The sequence below is a fragment of the Trichosurus vulpecula genome, chromosome 5, assembly GCF_011100635.1.
Source record: "Trichosurus vulpecula isolate mTriVul1 chromosome 5, mTriVul1.pri, whole genome shotgun sequence".
Lineage (NCBI taxonomy): Eukaryota > Metazoa > Chordata > Mammalia > Diprotodontia > Phalangeridae > Trichosurus > Trichosurus vulpecula.
In genome coordinates, this window is record NC_050577.1 from 117742357 (window position 1) to 117769986 (window position 27630).

General features: G+C 41.3%; 1 protein-coding gene across 1 annotated transcript; it reads left to right on the forward strand.

The window, feature by feature from the left end:
* Positions 1-27536, forward strand: CEP41 (centrosomal protein 41). Its single transcript, XM_036761764.1, has 11 exons — positions 1-128; positions 3443-3506; positions 11536-11583; positions 16206-16267; positions 17923-17992; positions 18905-19043; positions 22033-22184; positions 22596-22663; positions 23742-23856; positions 24231-24446; positions 25166-27536. Exons 1-11 carry the CDS (start codon positions 96-98, stop codon positions 25348-25350), a joined length of 1152 nt encoding a protein of 383 aa, XP_036617659.1. The 5' UTR covers positions 1-95; the 3' UTR covers positions 25351-27536.
* Positions 27537-27630: the final 94 nt, after the last annotated feature.

The following is a 27630-nucleotide window of genomic DNA, read 5'->3' on the forward strand; positions in this document are numbered from 1 at the left end:
AGGGGAGGTTAGAGGTAGGAAGAGGAAAGTAGAGGCGGCAAAGGGGGAGGAGTCGGTAGCGGCTGGAACCCGGGGAGTCTGTCCGTTGGAGGAAGATGTCTTCCCGAGGACACATTGGGGATCCTGAGGTAAGGGGGAGCCCTGGGCGGTGGGAGGAATGGCCCGCGGGCCGGGAGCAAGTTCCACGTGGGCTCCTGAGGACTTCCGCCGCTGGGTGGACCGAGGGCTCCCAGAGAGCCGGGCTGATGCGGCGTGAGGATCCCCGAACTCCAGGGAGGTGGGGGCGGAGGGGGGAGGGATGCTGGTCCTGGAGGGAGAAAGAGGAGGAGGAAGAGGGGGAGGAGAGAACCTGGACGGGGCGGCTCAATTCAATTCAGCTAGCATTGGTTATGAGACAGAAAAACGAAGCAGACCCTGGCCGCGAGGAGCTTATGCTCTACCGGGTGGGGAAGCGGGTCCAGATACGCCCGGATTCGGGGAAGGCTATGCCAAAAAAAAAAAAAAGAAGTATTTTGCTGGGGGCACTTAACAGCTGGTGGGGTCTGGAACGCCCCCAGGTAGAACTGATGACGTTTGAGCGGAGGCTGGAAGGGAGCTGGGGGGAGGGGGGGGTTAGAAGGTGGAGGTAGGAAGGGAATGCATCCTGGGCAGGGGGACCAGCTGGGGCACCGTCTCCATGGAGTCGGAATGTTGGATACCAGGAGCCGCAGAGAAGCCCAGTTTGGCGGGAACACCCGCGAGCTTGAAAGGAGCGGGAGATGTGAAAATAACCTGGAGCTTAGAAGTGATATCAGGGAACCTGCGGAGTTGATTGGAGAGAGGAGTGGTATGGGTCACACCTGTGCTTTGAGAGCATCCGTTTGGGAGCTGCGTGGGTAAATGGTTGGGCGGGGAGGGGGGAGGGAGGGCTGGAGCCGTCGAGACCAGTGAGGAGGGGTTTTTGCTGAAAGGGTACTCCAGGGGGCCAGTGAGGAGGACAGAATCAAGGATGGGAAGATTTTCTGTTAGGGTTCCTCCAGGTGGGGTAGGGGAGACATCGCCAAAGCGTTCTAGTTTGAACACCCCGAGCACTGGAAATGACAGTCCTGTCCAGAAAACAGAAACTACTGCACGCCTTTTACCTTTTACATCAGTGCCTGAGCACTTGTCCTGTTTGAGGATGGTATGCCGAGCAGGCTGCCTTCATGTTTCAAGATTGTGTCCCTGAAATACTTTTTCATTGTGAGGTAGCTTTAAATGGATCCACTTTTAAATTGGTTCAAAAGTCACTTCCCTTAGTGGATTTTGTCCTAGTATCAGAAGGCTACGTCAGAAATATGGGGCAGAAAGGAAGATTGTGGTTAAAATTTGTGGAAATGTAAATCTGTTTAACTGGCTGCAAATTATTTTAAAATGAAAAAATTTCTTTGTTCCTGTTTTGAGTGAGTTGTGTAGATTGGTTACCAAATTCTGTTCTCTTATATTTGACCCACCTTTCCTATTCCTGCTTTTAACCATCTTAAATTCAGACTCTTGTTACAACACAGGCCCTGGACCACTGAAGTGGCCTTATTGGTCTACCTTTTGTTAAGATGCTCCCTTCACCAGTCCATCTTTTACAGCAAACCAGTTTAATCTTAAGACTCCCTGACCCAGAAACATTCAACTGATTCCAACAAAATAAAATCCAAACCCCTTAGCCTGACATTTAAGACCCTACACAACTTTACCCATTTTCAGTCTCTTATTTTTTCCCATACCAACTTTTGATTTCAGCCAAAATGTCTTAAACTTCCGAACATAAATTGCAAAATTCTCCCTTCTCTAGCCTGCTCACTGTAGCCAGAACATGGCACGTTGAAATATGGTACCTCTCCTACTCCTTTCTTCCAAATGAAATTCCATCCTATAAAATTCAACACAGATGCTATCCATCTTTATATATGAAGTCTCCTGAAGGTGATTTCTTTTGCATCTGAATCTTATGATTAAGTACATTAGAGAGGGGAAGCCTAAAGCAAATTACTATTTGAAATCCCAAGGGTGGTGGGTTGTTAATAACCAGGGTGAGGAGGGAAGGTTTCATAAAGGAGAGGAGGTAATAATTGAGTTAGACTTTAAAGACTAGCTAAGAATTCAGTAGATGCAATCTGGGGTGGGAAGGAGTATTTCAGGAAGAGAGGGCGGAGTACGTTGCAGGCAGAGTTGTTGAATTACAGCTATAGTATAGAATCTGTGGAGGGGAATTATGTGAAATAAGATGGGTATCTTAGGGTAATATCAGATTATTGTAGGCCTTGAATTCAAACAAGGCAAAGGAATTTTAATTAGGCAGTAGGGGCCACTGAAAATTTTTCAGCAGAGGAATAACGTGCATAAGAAAAATTATTCTGGCAGTATTATGAATTTTAAAGAAGGAACTTTGGGTAGGTGTGATCTAGGGAAGACTTCAGGAAGTGGTATTGTTTAAACTGAGCAATTGGAGGATACATTGGATATGCAGAGAAGACTCTTATCTTTCCCGTTAAACTGAAAGTGCTCAGACAACAAGGGCCATGTTTTCATACATCTCTGTGCCCTGTGTATTTGGGGCCCTCAGTAACTATTTGTAGAATAACTGACCCTCACTTGGAGCAGTCTTCCAATCTCAAAGGGCCTTGGTATGATTGAGAGAAAACCTTCATTGGAGGGAATTAGAAAAGGTGTGAACTGTGATAAGTTTACCGATCTTTAGCAATAATAGAACAAAAGTAGTATTTAGATTGTGGTTGGTCAAGAGCAAGAAGTTAAAGTAGTTACTGTGGATTAAGTGAGGCAGTGTGAGAAAGAGAATAGAGAGATGACCCTAGAAGTCAGGGAAGACCTGAGACATATATTGGCTGTGTGGCCCTGGGCAAGTAAGCCACTTAGCCTCTTAATGTACCAGACAACTCTCTAAGACAGATATTATTAATCTTTTTTGTGTCCTGGGCCCCTTGGGCATTCTGGGGAACCTTTTGGACCCATTCTCAGAATACTGTTTTTAAATGAATAAAATACATGGGATTACAAAGGAAGCCATTATATTCAAATAATTAGAATGTTTAAAAAAGACAACTTTACAGATCTTAGGTTAAGAACCCCTGCTCTGTAACTTGTAGGTTACAGAGCATTTTGTTATCTACATTTGTAGAGGGAGCTTCCTCACCAGGATTTCCTTCTTCTGAGGAAATCACAGATCTGGACACATGCAGTAATGGGGAAACAGAAAAAAAAAAGCCTTGCGTTTTAAGGGAAGTGTATGGATATCATTTGTTGGCCTACATAAAGCTATACTGCAGTCATTCTCTTCAGCATCCCCTGCCATAGGTGACTTGCCTGCCCAGAATCCTAGCTGCTATTTCCTAAACATTTGCATTCCCCCCTTTCCTGCCACCCTCATTTTTCCATTAGACCAATTAATGTGGCTTTTCTTTTCTTCCAGTTTCTGACCAAAAGGATTCCGCAGAACCCAAAGTATCAGCATGTCAAGACTAGACTTGACACTGGTGAGTAGGGATTAGAACATTGGAAAAGTTGTGGTCAAATTAAGGATAAATTGTTTAATGGCAAATAGCTGAGCAGCTAATTGGCAAGAGCTAGTGAATTATAAATGGCAGGATTCACAGAACTTTCTGAAGTCTGACCCAGGCTATATGCTTGATGTTTTTGTGGCATTGGGATTTCCTTATTTTGAAAAGTTATTAATTAAACAAATTATAACCACTTTTTTCTCTCCCATAAAATGAAAGGTAGGGATAGCACCTATATTGGAGTTTGAGGGAAGGAGAAACTGAGGCACCAAGAAATTTCATACTATGCTTATTAAGATGAAGAGCTAAAACAAAATCCAATGATTTCATCAATTTTTCTGCTGTATATTTACATATTTCTTCCCTTAAATTGGAAACACTGTGATATATATGTATGTATTCACTTTTCAATCATTTGAGTGTCTGCTGCTTGAAAATATCCCATGGTGTTAATATATTAACCATCCCATGGAGATGGTTTGTCTGCTGGATCATGGTCATAGTGCATGCTGGCGCCCACATTACCTAGGATTCTCTCCCAGCAGCCATCCTTTGCTGTGACTGAGGAAGAACAGTTCATGAAACACAGGTGTTCACTTAAATTTTTTCATCTAGTTTGCCTCTTCCTCATAGTGCTCAATTGTGTACATAGTTCATCGCTTAAACAGACCTAAGTGTTTTAAGTAGGACACACTACTGCAAAACACAGCTTCTGCCTTTAACCAAGGAATTCAGTGCTTTGTAAATATTCATCTTTACAAAATGCCTGGTTGATGGAAAGATGAACAACATCCCTACTTGTAAAGAACTGGAATATTGAGGCCCAGAGGCTTGAAGTCCCATAGGGAATGTTAGGAAAAGGAATCAATGCAAGAATTTCAAGGACGGAGGAATCCTAGCACCCCAGGAATCCTGACTTCAAGTCCAATATACTTGGCTTCCTCTGCTCTTTTCTCCTTTCCTGTACTTCTACAATCACCCAATACCATCAGCTACTCCACCTCCACCTGTCTGCCTAGGAACTAAGACTGAGCTGCACTTCTGGAATAAACCTTTCTGTGAGGTCTGCACCCAAATTAAGAATACTTCATTTGCTCTGGGATATGCCAACCTAATGGAATTCTGTGCATCCAAAATTTCAAAGGTTGAGATTAATTTCAGATGCGTATTTTTTTCTTTTACCTTTCAATGTTATATATTTTCAGAGTTTTTCTTTTTCCTGAAAAAAAGTCTCAGAATTATGATTTCTAGTGAAGGATATTTCCTTCTCTCCCCATCAGACCGAGGCAAAAGTTTAACTCCTTAACAGTGTTTGTGAAATTCTTAATTTTTTTGTAAAGGAGTTGCTCACAGTTGAATTTTGTAGTACACATCAAACCCCTATGTCCTTCCACATGATGATCTTTCTAATAAGCTATCTTTTAATTAGCTTAATTATGGTTTGGGGGAAGCAGATGTAATTATTTGCTTAAAACTCAAGTGTGTGTTTGGGGGGTTTTTTGAAGTCAAATAAATTGGAATGTTTTTACTTTAGTTTGAATTCTTTTATTGCCCTGTGAATTTTGTGCCACACTGAAATGTGGGCTTCAAGTATGCCAGAGTGACATGCCACTCCAGGTGTAAACAGGTTTAATCTGTAGAGTTTTAGAGGACTCTGCAGTCAGAGCAGTAGAAATAAGCACAAGGCTTAATGAGCATTTCCAAATCCTGGGCTAAATAGATGGGTCTTCAATTTTTTCTTGCAAACAGTGGGTGATTCAGAATTAAACTCAAGAGATTATGAATTCCGTGATGTCACCTCCTGTCTTCAACAAAATTATCTACTCTTCAAAGACCTCAGTCTTCCTCCTGGGTAAAGATTCTTTTTTTTCCTCTGTATTCCTGAGTCTGTAATTCACTGGAACTCAAATACTGATTTGTAGACAAAGCCAGAAATCTCAGATTTATTTTTAACCTCCAATTTTTCCCTTTTTTCCTATGTACTTCATAAGCCTAAGAGCGTATCACTGACTTTACAGAGTGTTATCAGAGCATCATTAATTGGACTCAGTCAGTCCCCAGTGAAATTTCTGATGTGTGTTATTCAATTACCCTTCCAGTGTTCTCATGTTTTCTCTTAAATATTTTTCATGGGTTCCTGCTCTGACCAGAGCTGCAGCCTTATTATCCACTCACTCATATAGTCTTTAGTCACCACCTTTATCTTTTTCTAATTTAGAATTTTTCTGACTTCCAAAATACTCATTATCTTGAGTCTTCTGCTTTCTCTTTTCTTCCTCATTCAGCACTACACTTTTATCTCCATGCTTTCTTCTTTTTTTGTCTAAATATCTGCTAACGAGTTGATAAAGGAGAACTTCTCTCCCTTTTCATGATTTCTACCCCTCCAAAACAGAACACTTCTTTTCAGAGAAGGGAAGTAGAGGAATGTAGATATATCTCAATAACTGGCGTCATGCCTCATAAAACATTGCCCAAGTTAGGGCATCACTGCCTAGAACACTTCCTTATCTTATTAGCAAAATGCAAATGAGATTCATGTTATAGGAAGTAACACAGAAAAAATCTAAATGAATTGTGTTGACCATAGATATAGCTAATAAATGAGAACCACCCTTGGCTGAGTCAATGGAGAGATGATAGATTTTTCTGTTGTCTTTAATTTTAAAAATTTGTTGTTTGCCTTATCTTCCCTTTAGATTGTAAACTTCTTAAATGATGGAGTTCACAAAGGCTATTGGACCTGTTCATCTTGACCTTGGCAGTAACTCACTCTTTGACTGTGAGCAAGGTCTTGGTTTCTCAGGTCCCTTTCAGCTCTAAAATTCTGTGTTTATCTGATTCTGTGTTATGTATTTTGAGCCTGCTTTAGAGCCCAGTACAGAATTTAGCATATCAAAAAATGCTATAAATGTGTACAAAGCTTAAAAAAAAATCCAAACTTAGGTACTTTGTAACTTATGGTGTGGAATCTTTATTTTGTTGTTTTCTTGCATTACTAAAGGAATTGTTGGCTTACTTTAACAATAACAATTTACATTTATAAAGTGTCTTCATTATAACAATCCTTTGAGGTATAGGTTTGACTTTGCTTACAATCACACAGCTGGTTTGAGACCCAGAACTTGAATCTAATTCTCCCAACTCCATGTTCAGGCCTCTTTGAATTATAACATATTGTCTCTGTAGTAAATTTCATTCCTTGAACAGATACTCATTCTATCATCAGATATTCGGTTAAATCCTTATTATACAAGGGACACTGTACAAGAATTAGATAAGACATATTGTCATGGAGCTTAAAGTCTAGTAGAGAAGATATGACAGATACAAAAACTATGAGAAAGTTCATAAGAAAGTACAGAGTACCATGTGAATCTGAATGGGGAAAGCTTAGGGAACAATTAGGGAAGTCTTCATGGAGGAGATGGCATTTTAGCTGGACCCCAAAAGATGGATAGAATTCCAAAACATGGAATGGAGATGAGGGAAGCCATTTTAGTCATAGGAAACTGTGTAAGTGTACAAGTTGGGTAATAGTCAGTTTGCCTGGAAGATAGTCCCTTTGGAGGGATGGAAACCTGGGAGGGGTACCATATTGTGGAAAACTTTGAATTCCAAGCTAAGGAGCTTCTCAAGTGGGCAATAGGGGACCTTCAGAATTGAGCAAAGGAATACCATGACTCATCTATGTAGAAGGAAGATTAGTCAGGCATTGATGTTATGTGTTTTTTTTTTTTCAGGGGGGAAGGTGAGAGATGGCATAGAGGAGGAAGGAAGACCAGTCAGAAAGCTATTGCAAGACTCCAGGTGTGGGTGGCACTACTGTTCTGGGGTGATAACGGTGGGAATGATGGGGGTGGGGTACATGTTTGAAATACATTACAGAGCCAGAATATACAAGACTTAGTTGTAGGAAGGAAGGAATAGGAAACACAGGAAACGTCATTAAAATTTTGAACAAGGGAAGCTGTGCAACTAACCCTATCCCTGATGACAGAAGAAGCTTTGTTTTGAGTCTCATTGACTTAATGCTACATGCAGGTAGATTTTCTTTAGATCTTTGAAAATGAAAGTCCAGAGCTCAGGAGGGAAGTCTGGCCTGGAGACAGAGATTTGGAAGTCACCTGTGGAAAAGAGTAAATAGTTGAAGCTTTGAGAGGGAATGAGATTGCCAGAAGAAAGATTGTTGTTGAAAGAGAAGAAAGATGTGGATGGAAGGTGGGACAGCACCAGCAGTAAAGGATAGGGAAACCTGCTGCCTATAGTGAACAGTGCTGCTGTGGGAGGTGCTGGAGGGAATTTGAGGATGACACATGCTCTCTTCTCTCCAGTAGTTACTGTAGCAAGGGAGATGATATACCTACTTGATAGACAAAAAATTGCTCTAGGTGTTCAGGAGGGGAAGGGGTCGCTTCCATCTGGGGAGACTAAGAAAGGCATCAGAAATAATGTGGTATGCTCAGGCCTGGTGAACAAAACTCCAGCTTGAGGGAAGCATTTGTATAGAGGAGCAGCAGGAAATTAATTGGAAAGATAAGTAGGGGCTGGACTGTGGAAGCCTGGAATGTCAGGCAGGACAGATTTGGGCTTTTTACTGTAGGTGGTAGTTTTGAGTAGGGGTCTCAGTAGAACCAGAGTCTTATCTCAGGAAGATTAATCTAATGACAGTGAAGAATAGGTGGGTGCAAGGGGAGCCAAGAGACCAGAAGACCAGTTAGGAGGAGGCATCATAGTGGTTTGGGCATGGGATAAGAAAGGCACTGTCTGACTGAAGTAGGGCAAGGGTATTAAAATGTGAGTCATTTGACAAAAACTCAGTTCAGACACAGTCCTTCAGGAGTGCCACTTTCTCAAAACAGAGTATACAGTTATTAACATAAAATGGGTCCTACTGCCAATTTCATTAATAGAACATGCTGTCCACAAAGCTCTGGAATGAGCTGTGAGCCAGTGTGCTAGGCCATGCCTGGAGCCACCAGCAGAGCCTTCATGGGGCAGGCTGGTGGAATGCTAGCTCACGTCTTCCCAGGAAGACCAGAGGCATACTTGTAGACTGTGTTGGTGTAAGTACTTACTGCTTTACCTCGATGAGCCTCAGTTCCTTATTTTACAAATAAGGATATAATACCTCACAGAGATCAGATGAGATACAGCGTTTTGTAAACCTTTAACCATTGTAAACATCAGCTATTTAATAGGATAAAACCAGATTCCTCCCTTAGTCCTACAATTGAAACAACACGCATATGCACCACCTTCCATTTTTGGGCTCTCGCTTTAGCACTGTTTCTGAGATTCTGTATCCTTGAGGGAATGCTCAACAGCTTCTGGCCATTTGTCCGAGATTTTGGTTTCAGTTTTGCTGGTTATTTAATTGAAAGACTCTGCTTCTCTTCTGGCTTCCCCCTTGTGTAAAATAACAGTACAGTACTAACCTAACTCACAGGGTTGTTGTGAGGTTGCTACAAGTGATTGTAAAAATATTTGATAGAATTTGAAGTGCTATGTAAATGCTCTCTGTAACTGTTGAACAATCATTTAATAAAATTAATAAACATAAGATGATACAGCAGTGGTTATAAAACACTTTGTAAGTGGAAAATGCCTTATACGTCATGTCACGGCAAGCGTTACTTTCAATAATAAAGACTGTACGCGATCACATTCACTGTTGTTGTTTTTTCTATTACGCGTCCTGGGGAGCTTAGAGCACAAAGCGGCCCTCACCCACTGCAAGTGAGGTCATTAATGCTTGTCCATAGTTGCCTCACAGGCTGCACGTTTTCAAAATTGTGTATGTAAGACAATGAACTCTTTTACATATTAGAAACTCAGAGGCTCTGAGTTCTGATCCTGGCTCTGCTGATTCTCATCATGTGAACCTCAGCAAATTGCTTAAACTCCCACCCTTTTTCCTGGTGCCTCAGTTTCCCCATTAATGATTTTCTCAATACAAGAAGCATAAAACTATAATGTTTCACCTCATGGCAGAATAATATAGGATATGTAATTACAAATGTCTAAAAATATTGTGTGGTGCTGTGCAGACAGTCCTAGATGTGGAGTCAGAAGACTTGATTTCAGAACCTGGCCCTGTCTCTTAAACTGCCAACCCTTGTGAGTTTGGGAAAGTCATTTAATCTTTCTGGGCCTCAGTTCATTTGTAAAGTGAGAGAGTTGGAAAATTGGACCTCTGAGGTCCCGGTCCTAAGTCCATGATCCTATAGGGAATATTGTCTCTTCTCACTGTAGGAGTCAGTCTCACTCACCCTTGCCTTCAGTGGGATGGGAACAGAAAGAAGGTTTTCTGGGGACAGCTTCTGAATTCCTTTGGAGTATTTTTTTTAGTTTGTTCCTAGTGTGGAAGACCAGAGTTAATTCTAGGACTCTGTTTGGGTGGGTTCAGGCCTATACTAGGCTGGAGTCCTAAATAGACTTGAAACTTGAGGAAACTACTAGAACTGATAGTGTCTGTAGAACCTTTGGCAGAAATGACTTGATTCCAGGCCAGACTTTGCAAGGTTTCTCTCAACTAAAACCACTCCTTCCCCTACAGTCTATGTGGCATAAACTGAACCTGCTCTGGGTACCAGGACCAGTAGGGATATATGGGTTAGTCTTAACATATATAGTAAAACTTGATTTTAGGTTGGATTTTGTGAAATAACAATGTGAAGTATTAATGATAACTGAAATAGAAGACTATTCTATGTATATGTCTAATGAATCTCCTAAATTTCAGAGCAAGGAGTGTGTCTGTGCTTTTGGTCCAAACCGGAAGACTAATTTAGAGAGATTCTTCAGCTGTCTAGTTACTCCCATCTTAGAGACATTTATTTTTTTCTAAATTTGGCCTAGTTAGTCTCCCAAAGGTATGAGTACAAACTATCCTCAGGTAAACTTTATAAATGGGGAAAAAAAAAATCAAAAGCTTTTTTTCCTTTCCAGATGGCCCAATAAATACTTGCTGAATTGACTTGAAGCAGACCCAGTAAAAAATGGCAACATCTGATTGAGAGAAAAGGTTCCATCCATTCACTAGAACGATCCTGGCTGGCCTACTTTTAATATTTGAAAACTTCCCAAACCACCTTGGCTAGAATTCCCCTCATACTCTAGACCCAAGACTCTTTACAGGGAACTGGATGTGATCCACTGTAGTGGTAAACCTTGTTATTTCCTAGAAAATCCAGTCTTCTGTGGGCTTGACAAGGCTGTGTGCGGTTCAGAGCACCACATCAGCCTGACTTCTAGAGAAAAGGAGAAAATATGCAGACCCAGAGGAGGCTTCAGGAAATGCTGATTGCATGGCTATGCATGCAGACAGCACCCTAGGCATTCAAAGGGTGATAATGTCTGGTGTTCCTTTCTTGGCATATATTTCCCCAGAGAATGATTACAGTGGAATAAGCAACTTGGACCTGGGACTTCACTGGTATGGAGTATTCCCAAGTGAGGAAACTCCTCTGCCTAAGCAGGTTGGCACTTTCTCTTCAACTTAGAGTCTTAGTTGCCTCCAATGCTGAGAGGCTTTTAATTGACCTTCCTGGGGAGAGGGTGTCACACAGCCAATATGTGTCAGTGGTGGGACTCAAATCCAGCCTGATCCTGGCTTCAAGCCCTGCTCTCTAACCACTGTCCTCTATGGTAGGATGAAAGGGAAAAAATTAACTTTAAATCAGAAAAAAAAAATAGATAAAACTTGTCTAGGTATGATGTCTTTCATCTACTGTAGGGAGATAACTCTGGGGGCTCTAAATATTCACAGGTTGTATACCTGTGGCTTAAGCTATATTTTTCCAAAATATTCCCCTGCCTTTTAATGAATGGAATAGTCCACAAGAAAAAAAATTGTTTAACTGAGCAAATTTATCTGTTGCTTAGAATTCTAGTGAGAGTTGAGAAGACTTAGAACAGTTTTGTTTCTCCCTCCCTGATTCCATTGTATCATTCATTTTCTTACATTGAAAATCATCTAAAAACCTTAATTCTCTTTTTGTAGGTAGCAGTATGACCAAATATACTCAGAAACTAGAAGAGATTAAAAAAAGTAAGTAACACTGAAGATTTGGGGAAATTGAGGTTTTAGAGTTGCCGTTTACTTTTTAATCCTCGCTACCGTGGTTCTGTGAATATTCATGTATCCAGGGCTTATTGTCAGGTTTGGGGGGCTAGGGAATGAGAGAGGGGTGTGTGGGTGTGGGTGTGGGTGTGTATAAGAGAGAGAAGGAAGAAGAAAGTCTAAGAGATATATAGGTATAGACACTGAAAGAGATATGCAAATGGACAAACTAAATTATGGAAACCCAGAGACAGAGAGGAGGCAGAGAGAGAAAAGGAGGGAGGGAAAGAAGGAAAGAGATTAAAAAAGTAGGGAGAAAGAGGAGGAGATGGAAATGGGGAGAGAGAGAAGAGGCAGAGATTGGGAATCAGAGATGCCTGGCAGGGGCCCCAGCACCTTGGAAGCAGTTGTAGGGACCAAGGGCAGCTTGGAGACTTTGTCCTCTGCCTCTGTGTCACAGTCACTGCTCAATGGCCAACCCACACCTATCTGGTTATCTTGAATAAAACTTCAGCCTGTAAAACTGGGACCTGCCAGCTTGAGGCCCACTGGTCTTTTTTTTTTTTTTTCATTCTTTAGGGGAAAATTCATGTTGAAGTAGGTTATGGGCTCTGAGAATGAGCATTAGAATCGTGAGGATAGTGTACTGATTACAGAGCTGCCTGAGACTGCCTTAGCAGCTTGGAGCTAATTACTTTTAACTCTCTCCTATCTGTTCCTCCATATTTCAGAGAAGCATAATAATCCGTTATGTGATTTTTTTTTTAGTATGGCAAACCATAAAGTATGATTGAAGTGCTTTGAAAGCCTTTAAGGTATTATTATCTGCTTTTAATTCTATTCTGGGTCTAATTTTCCTCCGAGACCATGTCCACCTCCTGTTTTTATTATTGTTAGGCAAAAGTGAGATACTGTCTAGTATGTTGAACAGGATTGTAACTTTTCATACTGGATACAAAACTCTTATAAAATCTGACTCACCAAGATCACAGTTAACACAGAAGTTGGGGTGGGGGGGCAATCTATTACTTCCCACCATGGGGTTAGTCATTCCCAGGTGGGAACACTGAAGTGTTTATAATGCAGAAGAATAGTCAGCTAGACAAAGCAGAGAGGTGCCTTAAAAGAAAAGCCTGACTCACTTATTGATGGCCATTCCATACCTGGCCCTGAACTAGACCCATCTTCATTTTTGATAGAAAGAAAGAATTGTATCCCAAGAAACTTGTCAAGTCAGGGCCTGTTTTTCTCTCAACAAAAACCTCTAGAGTTAAAAGTCCTATTATTTCTGTGCCAAACCAGGCACTGGATGTGGGCTTGCGAGAAGCTTGACTTGCCCTTTCTGCTTTGCATTGTGAAATGGGAAACACATGAGGTCATAGGACGTGAGTTTGAATCCCAGCTCTGCCACTTAGTATTCCCACAAGTAAACCTCAGGGTCGTCCTTTGTGAAAAGAGGGGCTTGGCCTATGACCTCTAAGGTTCCCCTAGCTCTAGCTCTGTGTTCTATGGATATGTACTCTGGTGAGAACTAGTAATAAGGACAACCTGAAAAGTTTTGGTTTTATATCAGAATCTCCCCCTTGTTCTCATTTGTTCTGTGTGTGTGTGTGTGTGTGTGTGTGTGTGTGTGTGTGCATGTATATGTATATATACACTTTTTTTTTTACCAGTACCTTCACTGAAATTTATTGGGTATAGTACAAAAGTTCTTATTATCACTGCATTTTTCCACCCTAAACTTTCTTTTGGTGTTTCCTTAATATTACTTTTATTTTTATTTGGCATAGATACACTACCTGGAGCTCAGTCATTTTATAGCTTTTGTTTACAGCCTACTTCTTTTCTTTAGGGGCCACTGTTAAGACCAGCATTTCAAAGAATGCCCTTAAGAAGAACACCTCAAATGATTAAACCTTTCAAAATCCCTTTTACTCACCCTTGTCTCCTTTTGGTCTTGCCTGGTTCAGCTGGTGTCTGTGTTGGCTTTTAGTCTCTTATTCTGTGGTCCGTTGGAAGTACTTCACTGTGGACTTTGTGGAGAAGATACTCAAATCCATATCGATATCTTATCTTCGTAGGAATTTTTACTTCTCTCTAGATTGCTTAAATCCCTGTTAAAAAAGAAATTTCAATTTTAAGTGTTGCTACAGCATTGTTTCTTTTGTAACGAAATTTTAAATGGAAATTATATCTCCAAAGAAATACCTTTGGAACCGAGTATTTGAAGATACTTCCTTCGCTTTTCGTCTTTAGAGTTATGGGGTTTCCTTTTAGCAAGACAGGAGGTAAATATCACCTTGTTCCACACCACTTCGTGCCGATTACCTGACTAGAATTACTTTAAAATCTGTTTTTGGAACTAAGTCTAGGAAGATGTTTCCTTCACGTTCCCCTTTTAGAGTTGGAGGTTTTCTTTCGAGTAGAAAGGAGGAGAATATTCCCCTGTTTCACAACACTGTGAACTAATCCTTTGACTCAGATTACTTGAAATGCCGTGCCTTTCTGTTGCTATCTGGACCACAAACCTTGTTCTGTTGCTTCCTTTGATTTCAGCCTTCCACTGTGAGTCTTGTTTCCCTTTCCTAATAGCCAGCTCAAATGGAACACTCCAAGCACAGAAAACGCTTTGTCATTTGAATATACTTTCAGCGGCACCTGGGTAAAATAAGGACTTTGTGTCTATTGGCTATTTAAAAAGCCTCTCCTTGATTTCTCATGGATAGATGACACTAGTTGGATGCTGCGTGAAACGCCCCGGACAATCAATTCCCTGTGCTTCCAGTAACCTGAGAATAGCAGACTTAGAATGCAAACTTACTGGAAAATCAAAACTTGATATGTTATCTGAAAGTGGGATTATCTGTCTTCAACACAGAGTTTTGAGAGAAGCCACATTAGCAGCAGGTCCACTTTTAAAGCTGTGATCGCCCTTGGAAGGACGGACTGTTGGGGCTTTCCAAGTTATAATTTTTTTTAATTTTAAATTTACTGTAAATATTTAAGCTCCATCTTATACCTGAGTAATAATGTCAGAAAGTCCAAATGGCGGGTGTCCTTCTAAACCAGAACCAGGTATGTGGCCAGGATGCAATAAGTCAGTATGATTTCTTTTTCCTAGTACCTTTGACTAGAAAAGTACAAATGGCTTCTTAAAAACTCTCTTTTTCTGAGGCTTATGCCGAACACTGAGGGATGGATGGCAGTCTGTTTTCTTGATGACAGCAGTCATCATTTCAGTTTTTTGTCCTTTGAATTCAGGATGTGAAGGACAGGAGAAGCAGCATTTCAAAACTATGTTACCATTCCAAGAGAGCATCCCAGTTGCCACAGTGCAACCTGATTTAAAAGCTCTGGTGACTTTGACTTTCTCTGTAGGTTGATTTCAACACTAAGACTTAACCTCAATGGTTTTGCAGAGTCAGGATGGCTTAGTAGGATGCTGTGTGTTTAGTAAGTTGGATTTTTTTTAGAGGCCCAGCCTTTTGGACCTACGTTCTGGCAAGAATTAAGAGTTTGTTTTTTCCAGGTTGCTGAATCAAAAAGAGGCTACATCTTAACTTTTTAGCCTGTTGTTTAGGAAACTAAGTTGCAGGAACAATTGTTCTTTTAGGATGTTTGGGAGCCAGGGTACTCTAGTTTCCAATAAGAAATAGCCTTAAGATTTTAATAGAAATCTGATTATTAATGTAATTTCCAGGCTGTTAGCCTTATAACTTTCTTTCCAGAGTAGGTATTCTATTTTTGCATATTGTTAAATCAAAGCTATCTTCCAACAAAATAGTAGCTTACATGTGTGCTAGGTTTTCAGACCATCCCTGGGAAGCATTACTAATTCCAGGTATATAAATAATCTTAAATAGGCTTAATCCTTCTTTATCAGTAGATGCCTTGAATTGATGTGGTCCAGTCAAAAATAGCAATTGTTCAACCAACCTTGAGTAATTCTCCACTCCTGTCTGAAGAGTCATAATGGCAAATGCAAAAATTCATGAAAGGGGGAGAATTTAACATTTAAATCTTGCAAGGATGACCGTGATCATCAGAGGAGTCCCAAAGGAGTTTGCTCTGTATCCTGCCAGCCTAATTTATGTGGAGCATGCTGGATTTCCTGTGATTGAGTTTGTGATCTTGAAACTCTGCTACAAAAAAAATGTGGTTGATTTGATTTGATGAAACTACAAACACATAGCGCCTTTCAGTTATGACTTGCTGAGCTCAAAACTATCAAGAGACCTCTTAATTTGTATTGGTGCCTCATTTATGGTTCTTAAGTATGATTAGAGAAAAGAGAAACTAATACTGGCAAAGCACCAATTGCTGCTTTATACATAATGCCCACTTACAAATAATACCCTGTCTCACAGGCAGAGTTTGCACTCTTAAGATCTTGACTATTTAATTTAAGTTATCCCTTATAATAATACCCTGTCTCATGGGCAGAGTTTGCACTCCTAAGGTCTTGACTATTTAATTTAAATTATCCCTTCATAAGTTCATCTTTATTGAGAAACAATACTTTTTATACCTTGATGGCTGCAAAGAATTGATTTATTCAGAAAAGGGTAAGCATAACACTGAAAAAATACTTGTTCATTCTTGTTTTTCAGATTATAGATACAAAAAAGATGAGCTTTTCAAGAGACTGAAAGTTACAACTTTTGCCCAGTTGGTGAGTTTGGTTGTCTTTTGATGGATTTTAAAACCACTGCTTTGTACAATGTCATGAAATGAGCCTGCAGATTTGGAATCTAATGCTTTGATAGCTGGTTTCTTCCAATGACTCTTACTCCGTGGCTAGGACTGACTCATTTTTTTCATATTGTGTATGTAATTTTATCTTTCCATTTGGTATCTTGTGAAGTACAGTATTGTGCTTTCTACTTTGAAAGTGGCCTAATTCAGAGTTTGAGGTTTTCATTTTTCTTGTATGTTGGAGTGAATAGTTAAAATCTAGGTCTACAGAGCTGCCCTGGTTGATTTAAAACAGTGGTGTCAAACACATAGGAAGAGACCACTAATCCTTACATATAGATCCCTGTGAGCTGCATATTGAATGAGTTTTAAAAATATGTTGTTATCTGTGTTTCATTGTATCTTTGTTTATTTTGTCAGATAATTCCCAATTATATTTTAATCTGGTTTGGGTCGTGCTTGGCACGTTTAACACCTCTGGTTTGAGACATTTGTCATGCTGAAGCAAGATAGACCAGATGATTTCTGAAGGCCCTTTCCTTAGTTGTCCTTGATTTTGTGACCATTTTTTTCTTATTTCCACCATGTGTAAGTTTGGCCACTTTAAATAAGTCACATTCTTTATGCCTTAACTCAGCCTCCTGAGTCAGAAAACAGGAGTCATATATACAGATTATCAGGTCCATTGGGCTAAGGCCTGAAAAGTGCTTTGAGATCTCTGAATGAAAGCTAAATATGAGAACAAATAATATTGTAATAATTATATTTACTGAATGCAGTCCTGTCATGCCATTGCAAATAATGTTATGTTAGAGTCAAAATGCAAAGGATAATATAGTTGCAAAGCTGCTTATGTGCTGCTTCTATGGACTTCCGTTCCTTGGTCTCTCAAGTTTATTCTGGAATATTTGAATTAATTACACCATCAAGTCATTCGTTAAGGGCCAGACATTCTGCTTGGTCCTAGAGATAAAAAGACAATAATGGAATAGTTCCGACCCTTAAGAGCTGATGCTATATTGGGAAAACAGATGTGAATGTGTGAGTGTGTACAAAATATGGGGAAATACAAGGTCATGTCGAAGGAAGTGAGGAAGGATTTCACGCTGAGCCTTAAAGTAGGGTCAGGATAGCTTTAGATGAGGAGAGAAGTGCACGTCAGGCATGGGGTGGTGGAGGAGCCTGGGAAAAGGTTTGGAGGAGGAAGATGGACGTTGGGTGAGAAAAAATCATGGAAAGTGTAAAGGGAAGTGATGTGTGTGTGTAGAAAAAGCACGTTGGAGCCGGGTTATGAAAAGCTTTAAATTTAAATTTAAATCACTGTATTTGAACCTAGAGTCAATAGGAAACCACGGGAGCTTATTGTTCGGGAGAGCGGCACGGTCAGACCTGTGTGTTAGGGCTCATTCTAGGGTAAGTATTTGAAGTATAATAACCATCCCTAGGACCTCGTAATGGAGCAGCAAGCACTGAGTTAGGGACTTAGGACTTGGTCTCAGCCTGAGGATATTGAGAATTTTTTTTAATAAGGAGGGTGCATTAACATCAGAGCCTTTCTCCACCTGCTCTGAAAAGTAAATTTAACTGTCTAAACAGATGGACTTATAAGTTTCATTCTTCTTCTTCTACTAGGTCATCCAAGTTGCTTCGCTGTCTGATCAAACACTAGAAGTAACAGCAGAAGAGATTCAAAGACTGGAAGGTAAAAGCAATGGTACTGGCTCTTAGGGCAACATTTGGTTGAAAAGCACCTATCCGGTGCCACCTGTTGTAATAAGACCATTAGGGATTCTGGGCCAGGACATGCTTGTTTGTAATGGGAGCTCCTCCTACCCTTAGAAAAGTGCTGAATGGCAACTTAACAATTCTTTCTAAATGCCTTTTAGAAATCTCGGTAACTTCATACTTTTTGGAGATTTCTACCTTAGAATATTTAGATGTGTTCTAGATGTTTTCTCTCAAATGAAGAGTAAAAGTGGCTTCAGAGAATTAAAATCTCTCCTGTATCCTTCTGTAGCTATCAGTCAAACTACCACGTTTTATTGGGAGAAAGTGTTTAGTTGTTAAAGTTGATGCAAGCCAGGAAGTTGACTATGGACTGGTTTCCTAAGGAGCTGATAGAGAACACCAGGTTTGTGCCACTCCTTCTGTTATTTCGCTGGGAAAGGCTAAAGAGACTCTGAAAAGGGCAGGGATTTATTTTGGACAAGTGGGTCTCACTCATGCCAAAGGACTAAAGACTGCTTTGTAGCTGAGGTAGGTACGATGGAGTCTCCTCATATGGGTAACCCCCAATTTTAACTCTGGTTACATGAGCAACCCCAAGTTTGGTTCTAAAACTCAATGTTGAAATTACAGCCTAAGAACATAAGGGTACCCCTATTTCCTTTCAGGAAATAAAGGTGTCTTTGGAAACGGTCTGTTAGGAAGTAGGACACCATGATGTGTGAGTAGTGTTTGGTGTTTCAAAAATACTGACTAAATCCAGGAAGTGCCATTTCATCTTGGTCCTTATGTGGCCGTGAAAGGACAGTTTGGGTGCCCAGTGTCGAGGGGGCGAGGAACCTGCAGATTGCACCTGGCTGTATCGACTCACTTTCATTCTTCTCCATAGATCATAATTCTGCCCTTGCTATTCCTAATGCTGAAGACAAGACCAATGGGAAAGGCAGTCCCACTGAGAAGCCACCAAGCCCCATCCAGTTCATCAGCAATGTAGGAGCTGGGGAATTGAGTCGGTCGACACTACAGAGGTACCCACCTCCTCCCCCCAACTCCTACCGACTCCACTGCCTTTGGCCAGAACTTTTCCATAGCCTCTCTGCTTCCTGTGGTTCATGGTGGGATGCTGCGTGGGCCTGGGCATGCAGCTCTGGCTGCTCCTCCCCTTCCCACCCCTGGCAGGCACCTGATCAGAATGTGAGTCAGGGTAGCCAGCAGCTTTCAGCCCATGAACTCTACAGAGCTGGCATCTTGTGTAAAATATTCACTTTGCACAGAGGAAAACTCAGCTCCAAGGCCTGTTTTCCATTTGTTCTACCAGCTTCTTGTCTCATCCTTCATAATCTGTCTTGAGGCATGCTAGGTAGAGCCGTGGAGGGCACTGAGCCTGGAGTCAGGAAGACCCAAGTTCCAGTCCAGCCTTAGATACTAACGGCGTGACCCTGGTCAAATTCACCTCTGTCTGCCTTGGTTTTCTCAACTGCAAAATAGGGTAAAAATTGCATTCACCTCACAGGATCAAATGAGATAATATTTTAAAGCACTTTGTACAGTGCCTGGCACATAGTAGGTGCTTAATGTATGCTTATTTCCTTCCTTCTTTCCTTCCTGTGACATGGCAACGTTACATCTGGCCATATGTGTCATAAATGGGTGCCATGTGTTTGATGTTGCTTACAAACCCCTATCAGTGGAATAGCACCAATTCACCCCCAATTTCAGATAAAAAACAAAAATGCAGGTCATAATGATAGTGGATCCGATGTGTCATCTTAGGATCTCGTTCATATGAGCCTTCATTTTCATCTGAGACACTGTGGTAGAGTAGGAAAGAATCCTGCACTAAGAGCCCCAAGACCTCCATTCCAGTCCTGGCTCTGTTACTCCCTAGCTGTGTGACCTTGAACCTTTTCAGAGTTGAGTTTCTTCTCCTGAAAAATTGGATCGAACTTCCTGCTCCGTGTGTCCGTCTCATGGGGTCATTTCAAAAATCACGTGAGATAATGTGTGAAAAGGCCATGAAGATAGATATTGCACTGATGAGAGCTGGTGTCAGCATTCCTGGGGTTCCTGCTGCTGCCGTTACAAAGACTGACACTGACCTGAAGAAGCCCTCAGGCTTCAGTGGCAATACAGTTCACTGTCTGTGAATTTTTGTTCTCTTCTGGCTCAACAAAAGATGTGCCATGTATTTTGTTTGAAGGCGTAACTGCTGCATAATCTTTAAGTTTATTGGATTTGAGTGGGAATTTTGGTCCAGTAAGATGAGAAGGGAAATAAAGCAGTGATGTTTCTGTGATTTGGCACGTTGCCCTTATTTGTTTGCCTAGGATATAGATGCAGAATTTGAAAAGGACCTCTGATGTCAAGTATAATCCCATCATTTTTCAGATTAAGAAACCGAGGCAAGTGACTTCCCCAGCTAGTTCCTAAATGGCTAGTAAGCATCTGAGCCAGGATTTGAATCCAGATCTTCCTGATTCTGCGTCCAGCGCCCCCCACCCCTGACCACTACACCCCACTGCCTCACCAAGGAAATGATAATCCTTGTCTTTTGTTTCAGAAGTATATCATTACTTAGCGTTTACTTGGAGCATCTAGTCATTAGAAGCCACCAAGTGAATCTAGTGTTGACATGAACACTGATTCATGTTACCTGCAGGATCGATTCAAAGATCATTTGGGGAGATTTTCTTCCCATGATAATAGTGACTTTGCCTAAAAAACGTAGTGGAAATGTCTTAAATTCTCATCCCAGCTCTTCTGGGATTACACTTTGGAGTTTCAATTTAAATGAGACAGTATTTGTAAAATGCTTTGTAAATCTTAACACACTATGTCAATGCTAGCTAGTATTTCTTTACTCATATGATGAAAAGAAGTAGGAAGGAAGGAAACAAGCATTTATTAAACAGATGTTATGTGCTAGGCACCGTGCTAAGAGCTTTTTACGAATATCATCTCATTTGATCCTCATAACAACCCTACCAGTAGGTGCAGTTTCATGATCCTCATTTTATATTTGGGGAAATCGAAGCAGACAGAGGTTAAGTGACTTGCCCAGGGTCGGACACTAGCACAAGCTCAGGTCTTCCTGACTCTAGGCCCAGTGCTCTATCCACTGTGCCACCTTGCTGCCTCTTAAGTAGAAGTATCTATGGCAAATACTAAGTACTTACGTATGACTTGGCTACACCACACACATAAATATATATGTACCATGTAAATGATTGACGTTGTTTTTGTTACTGATATCCTCAGTACTTTAAAACTGTGGTTTGTGAAGACAGATATTCCTAGCACTCCTGCAGAGTTTAGTCCCTGTGTGCCTTTATAAATGAGATTTCACCAGTTGCTCTGGTGCCCAACCTTCCGTGAAAGAATCCCTTTGAAAGATTGAGGCTGCTCTTCTCACAGGAATGACAAGCCCAGAGCACATTATCCATTGCATTCCTCGCCTTTCCAGCCTAGCGGGAACCAGAGCTCTGGGGCTTCCCTGGCAAACACTTCCAGAACCAAGGTCGCCTCCGTACCCTGACGAGGTATCACAGCAAGACCTTAGGGGAAGGTGATGGTCTACAGAACAAAAATATAAAAACTCCTCTATATTTTTAAAAAAATCTTTTCCTTCCCTCTCAGTTCCCCTCGTTCTCTGTTTGCTCCTTTTTCTGACCTCTTCAGAGTTCCATTGGATTAATTGTTCCCCTTTCTTTCTCTGAATGCTGCCCTTGTTGCTGGTGGTAGCATGTGCCCTTCAGGGTCTGTTCCCTCCCATCATGCTGGTCGCATAACATACATTCTTTGAAGGTAAGTGCTGCCACATAGATGCCCATTCTTCTTTGTGGTGATATTGAGGACAGCGGTGGTGAGAGCATGGGAATCTACAGTCTTCTGGGCTGCCATGTCCTTTTCCCCCACCTGAGGCATTTAGCATTTATATCTCTCTCTACTAAAAGAATACCTTTGAGACTTTAGCCAGTGACTCCCCGGTGGTCACCAGCCTGTTTTTTCCCTTCTCAGCGTCATCAGTGGTGTTGGAGAGCTGGACCTAGACAAAGAGTCACTGAAGAAAACGGAGCCCAACTCTAAAGATAAACCTTATCCCGATTGTCCCTTCCTGCTGCTAGATGTTCGAGATAGAGATTCTTACAATCAGTGCCATATTGTTGGAGGTATGAAAGAGAAAGTCACACAGTGACCTGGTCCAGGGGACAGATATGGTTGTTAATGTTAAGTCACTTGTTAAGCCTTGAAATGTCCATCACTCCGCAGTTAAGAAAATCACATTGTGGGAAATTGCACATAAGGAAATTTAGGATTCATTTTTCTATATGGTTCAAAGAGGAGCTCATGGGCAGGGAGCCTTTTTTTTTTCTTAGATTAGGGCACAGCTGAGGAGGTTGCAGAATTTGCTTATCATATCTCTTTCTCTGAAGTGTTTTGGGTCCATTACTTGCTAATTTGGAGTAGGCATTTTTTCTGTTTCTCACTTTAATTTTAAACTGACTAGGAAGACAGCTGGGTCCAAGCTGTGCTCAGATAAATAACTAACTTCCTAAAACCTTTTCTCATTTTTATTACAGCTTACAGTTATCCAATTGCCACCTTGTCTAGAACCATGAACCCTTATTCAAATGATATTCTTGAGTATGTATCCTTCAAAGCCTCTCGAGGATCCGGATGGTTGCGTCAGGTGCTATGAGAAGTCATTGTCACTAAGGTTCAGCGCTCACTATGGGAGCGCGGAGGGGTTGCTATTGATACTGATAATAGAATTTCAGGTTTTATCTCCTGCTTTTGAGATTACTGGGTCTTCACAAGATACTTTTAGATTATATTGTGCCAGACAGAATTATTTTTCCCCCTCTCTAGATTGTGTTCAGGGCAGAATGAGGTGGAAATGTCTGCTTCGTTGGCGGCCAACCCAGAATGCTTTTCAAAACAGTTTCCCTCAATAAGGCAGAAACAAATGTTTTGAAGGGTGAAACCAACTGCTGTGTTGACAGAGACCGACCTTCACAACTGTTGTTTTCTTCAAGAACATTTTTTTCCTACTCTGTAGATATAGACTTGTACCATTAGAATGTCAGCTCTTTACGAGGAGGGATTGTTCCATTCTTTGTGCTTACACTGCCAGGGCCTAGCATAGGGCCTAGCATGTAGCAGACGTTTAACAATAATTGTTGATTGATTAGTCGGTAAGAAGAATTATGAAACTGACATCTCTTGTGTGCCCAGAGCCAACATTAAGCCCAAGGTATTAAGTGAAGATTGAGCTTTGTGTTAAGGTGGTGAACTCAGTTAATTTGAGAACTAGCTAGGAAGCATTTCAGAAAAAGGGTTGAGTCTTCAGTTCCCAGGCCAGCACTTGCTCAGGATGCATCTTGCCCTGTGGACTGTGGACAACTGATACAGAGCAGCAGTCATGGTCTTTACTTGTCTCCTTCCCCTGAATGATTGCCGTGGCTCAGTAAATCTAATAACTGCGGCAAATGTGTATTCACAGGAAACAGGCTTTTCTGAATAGGTTCTTAAATAAGTATTCTAGATATATTTTTTGAGGTTCCCCTGGGAGTCTATATTGTTTACAATGTCCAAATGTTAAACATTTCCTCCAGTTGATGGTCATCCGCTCTGGTTTTGGGAGGATGTCAATTCAGTTGATTTCCACTTAAAATTAAAAAGTACTTACTAAAGGCTGTAAGAATCTTAACTACTCTGACTCTTAGAAAAATGCCCACGGCAAGATTATCATCCTCTATGATGATGACGAGAGGCTGGCCAGCCAAGCAGCCACCACCATGTGTGAACGAGGATTTGAGAACCTGTTCATGCTTTCTGGAGGTGAGCAGAGTGAGGTTTGGTTTGGTTTGGTTTCTTATTGGGGCTTAAAAACAATATTTGTACACACCTCCTTGAAAGCCTCCATATTCCCTTTTCCTCTTAACCCTGAGAATTGCATTTTCTTACAAGTCTCATTGCTATGGCCTTGAAGCCCAGTAAACGAAAGAACCAGGGCTGGGGGAGGGGAGATTAGAATTCCTCAGACTGCCAAAAAGAACTTGGTCTGGTGGTATTTGATTTGATATTGAAACTGTTGAGAAAGATTTCAGGTCTTAACACATTAGCCTCTACTCTCTAATGCCCATAAAGGTTCTTCCAGGGACTGACATGGTGCCCTATGATACCAAGTGCTTTTTTGAATGATCTATACCCAGGTCTGAAAGTCCTAGCCCAGAAATTCCCTGAGGGACTGATTACTGGGTCATTGCCACCGAACTGCCAGCAAGCGCCAACTCCTGGGTCAGCCCGAAAGCGATCCAGCCCCAAAGTGCAGACTCTGTATGCTGAGAACAAATGGAGATTTACCCCAGAAGATCTAAGAAAGATAGAATATTATCTGGAAGAAGAGCAAGTTCCCCTGGAAACCCCTGGTAAGAAATGTATGTGCATACATAGCCACACATGCACATAGCCAGACCAGGAATGATTTTAGGAAAAGTCCAAATCTTACTCATTCCCTTAATTTTCAACTTGATCTCCAGATGGAATGTTTGCTAGAGTAACTGGGGTTCTTCTCGTTTTGCTCTTTACAGTACTTCAGGGATTGAATATGACTTCATAATGAAAAATCCTGGTCTCTCACAGAGCATGTGGGTTCTTGCAGTATTTGGGAGTAGGGTGGGGAAGAGCATTGTCAGGAAGGTGGAATAGCCCCACCCTGTCCATACAGAATCAGCCCAGTTGGAAAGGCCAGGGCATAATGGATGCCTCTTGAAATGGAGTAGGTGTCTTCTAAGATCATGGGAGGGCCCCTAGTGGGCATCTGGTTCAACTGCTTCATTTGACATGTATCCTTCAGGCAGGTCTTGAGTTGGGGTGAAAAGAGACGGAATGGCCTTCTAATGACTCCTTTTTTGGGGAGGGTTTTAACTTCATTTTACTTTCTCATTAGAGCACTCTCCGCACGTCCTCTTACTGCCTGCCTTGTCTTCTCTTAGTCTGTCTTTTCCTTTCTTTGGAAGTAGGGAGTGCAAGATGGCCATGGAGCACTGATCCCAAGGGTTCAGGACCTCACTAGCCTAAGAGTCTGTGTAGGACATTGTACTCAGAATCAGGCTTTCAGCCGTGGCCTCTTCCTTCTCCTTTCCAGGCCGAGTGAGCCGTGGCAACTCTTCTGTGAGGGATCTCAAGGTCACAGGTGGTAATTCCTCTGGAAGGGATGCCAAGGTTATGAGTGTCCGCAGCAGTCAGAGCCTGTCTACTGGGAACACCATCAGCAACCTGAACCCCCGCTCGCTTAGCAGCGGCTACCTTCAGAGCAAACCCTGGAAGTAAAGACCTTATCAAACAAATTATTTCCCATTTATGGGAACCCCCCGAGCACTTCCCAAGTTGCTAATTTTCAGAAACTTCTTCAGAGGACAGACAGTGACATGTATGATGAAGACCTCCTTGGGGAGGACTGTTAACAGATGACCCTCTCACAACATAGAGATGCGTGACAGGCTCTAGTCTTCCCTGCTGTTTACAGAACATTGAAATCATCAACTTAAATAGGAGAAGAACTCTCTTTAGTGTCTTTTGTCTTCAATGTGCTCCAGTCTGTTTATCTGTATCCCCATTTTTCTCCTTGTATTGTAAATACTTCGTTCACATCCTCTGGTTGGTGGCTCCCAGTTATATTCTCTTGCCATTTATTGTTCTTGATTTTATGAAGGAATCTTCAACCAAGCTTTCAAGATGACTTCTTTAGGAGTTGTCCCAGGAGCTCCCAGTGATTCTTAGAGTCCATCCTCCCATCCGTCTCCACACCAGGTGTTGACCCACTTCTTGCAAGCTACCTTCCCTGCACAGGATGCAGGCCATGAACCTGGGGGCTGGGGGCTATGGGTATTGATCTGCCCATTTGAGGATGTAGTGGCATAGCCCCCCAGAACTTCCTAAGACTTGTCTCTTCACTACATTTCACTGTAGTGGGCATTGGTGATGGTGCTCAGTCGTCATAGCACAGAGGAGTTGTTTCTGCATGAGAACCCAAATGGTTTATTGGGTTTAAATGGCAGTCTCCTACAAGGCTCATTCGTGTTAGTGCACCACTTTTTCCTACACTGGAGCTTCTGGCTGAGGAGGAAAGGGTTATATTTCTTTGTCAGTCTTCAGCTCCTTTTGGTCCTTGCTTTCATCCTCTGTGCCCCGCCCCGCCCCACCCCATCCTACTTCCTGCCCTAAATATACAGTATTAGTTGAATTGTGTAATCTGTCCAATTCCTTCCTTACTTCTCATTCCCGTCATTGACCTCTGAGTTATGAGAGTATTGGTTCTGGCTTAGGCTGGAATTTTAACAATGTTAACTGAACTGCTCGGTGGCTGACCAATTCTTTTTAGCCTGTCAAGAAGATCTTGGCTAAAGGTAATAGATTCCAAAATGTTTATGACCTGTGATCTTTAGTTTTGATACAGAAATAATCGTCATGGCAATGTGATTTTTCAAAATCCAAACCCTCTGTTTTTTTTCTCTTCACAGTCAAGTTCCCCAGGGACACGGCCCTAAGTGGTAAGAGGATCAAATGAACAGTTAGACAGTGTTTCAGAGAGGCCTGTGAAGAAACAGCTTCTCTGAATTAGGGTTTGCTAAAATGTCACCCTTTGTTTTCATTTCTTAAAAGTAGCATTTTCCTGGGTTTAGGAATCGGACAAACCCAAGAGGGGCGGGGGGAGTGTCAAGCTGTGCTTAAAAAAATGTTCGAGTTATCTTATTAAAATTCAGCCAATATTTTGCTAGAAACGTGTTGCCTAAGACCCTCAATCAGCTTTTCAACTGATGCCAAAATGCTACAGTGTTTATTTCTTCTTTAAAGCACAGATAGAAAAAGGCATTTTTTTCAGCCGTACGTACTCTTGAGAAAATCGGCTTATCACAAACGTTGACAAGATTTCAGCCATTTGATGTAATTTTTTAAGGAAAAAAAAATCTGTTTTGCTATAGAACAAAGCCCTCACTACTCTACCGTTTGAGAACGACCAGTCAGGAGTTCGGCTTACCTTCCTGCCCCCATTTTGAAAGTCAATCAATGTACTCCCATTTCAGTTTTCCCCTTTGTTCTCATTTGCTCCCATAACCACATGACACTAGATTATTAGAGATTTTATTATCTGTACATATTTTTATAGAAGGTTAACTGAACCTTTTAGGTTTGCTGCATGTTTTAAATTTCAGAGGTACTTAAGAGTTGAATGTATTTTATAAATATTTTTGCCTAGGTGTAATAGTACTCTGGTCCTATTGATAGGGCTTTCAGATTAACTGGGCCTCAGAAGATCTGTGCTGATTTTGCACCTCAAGTGTTACTGTCGGACGTTCTGGATAAGTTTTCATTTTATGTTCCAGTTGTTTTTAATGTTTTCCCTTTAATAGTTTCCTCATTAGCTTATAGGTGTGCTGTATTGTTGTTCAGTTGATCAGTGATACTCTGTGTGATTAAGATTGTTTGAAGATTAAAGTACAATGCACAGTAATTAATTTGTTGTTTGATATTGATATTTTTGTAACATACCAGCCTCCCTCATCTGATACGATGGGACAGTTTTTTTTTGTCCTTATTAGACTGATGCCA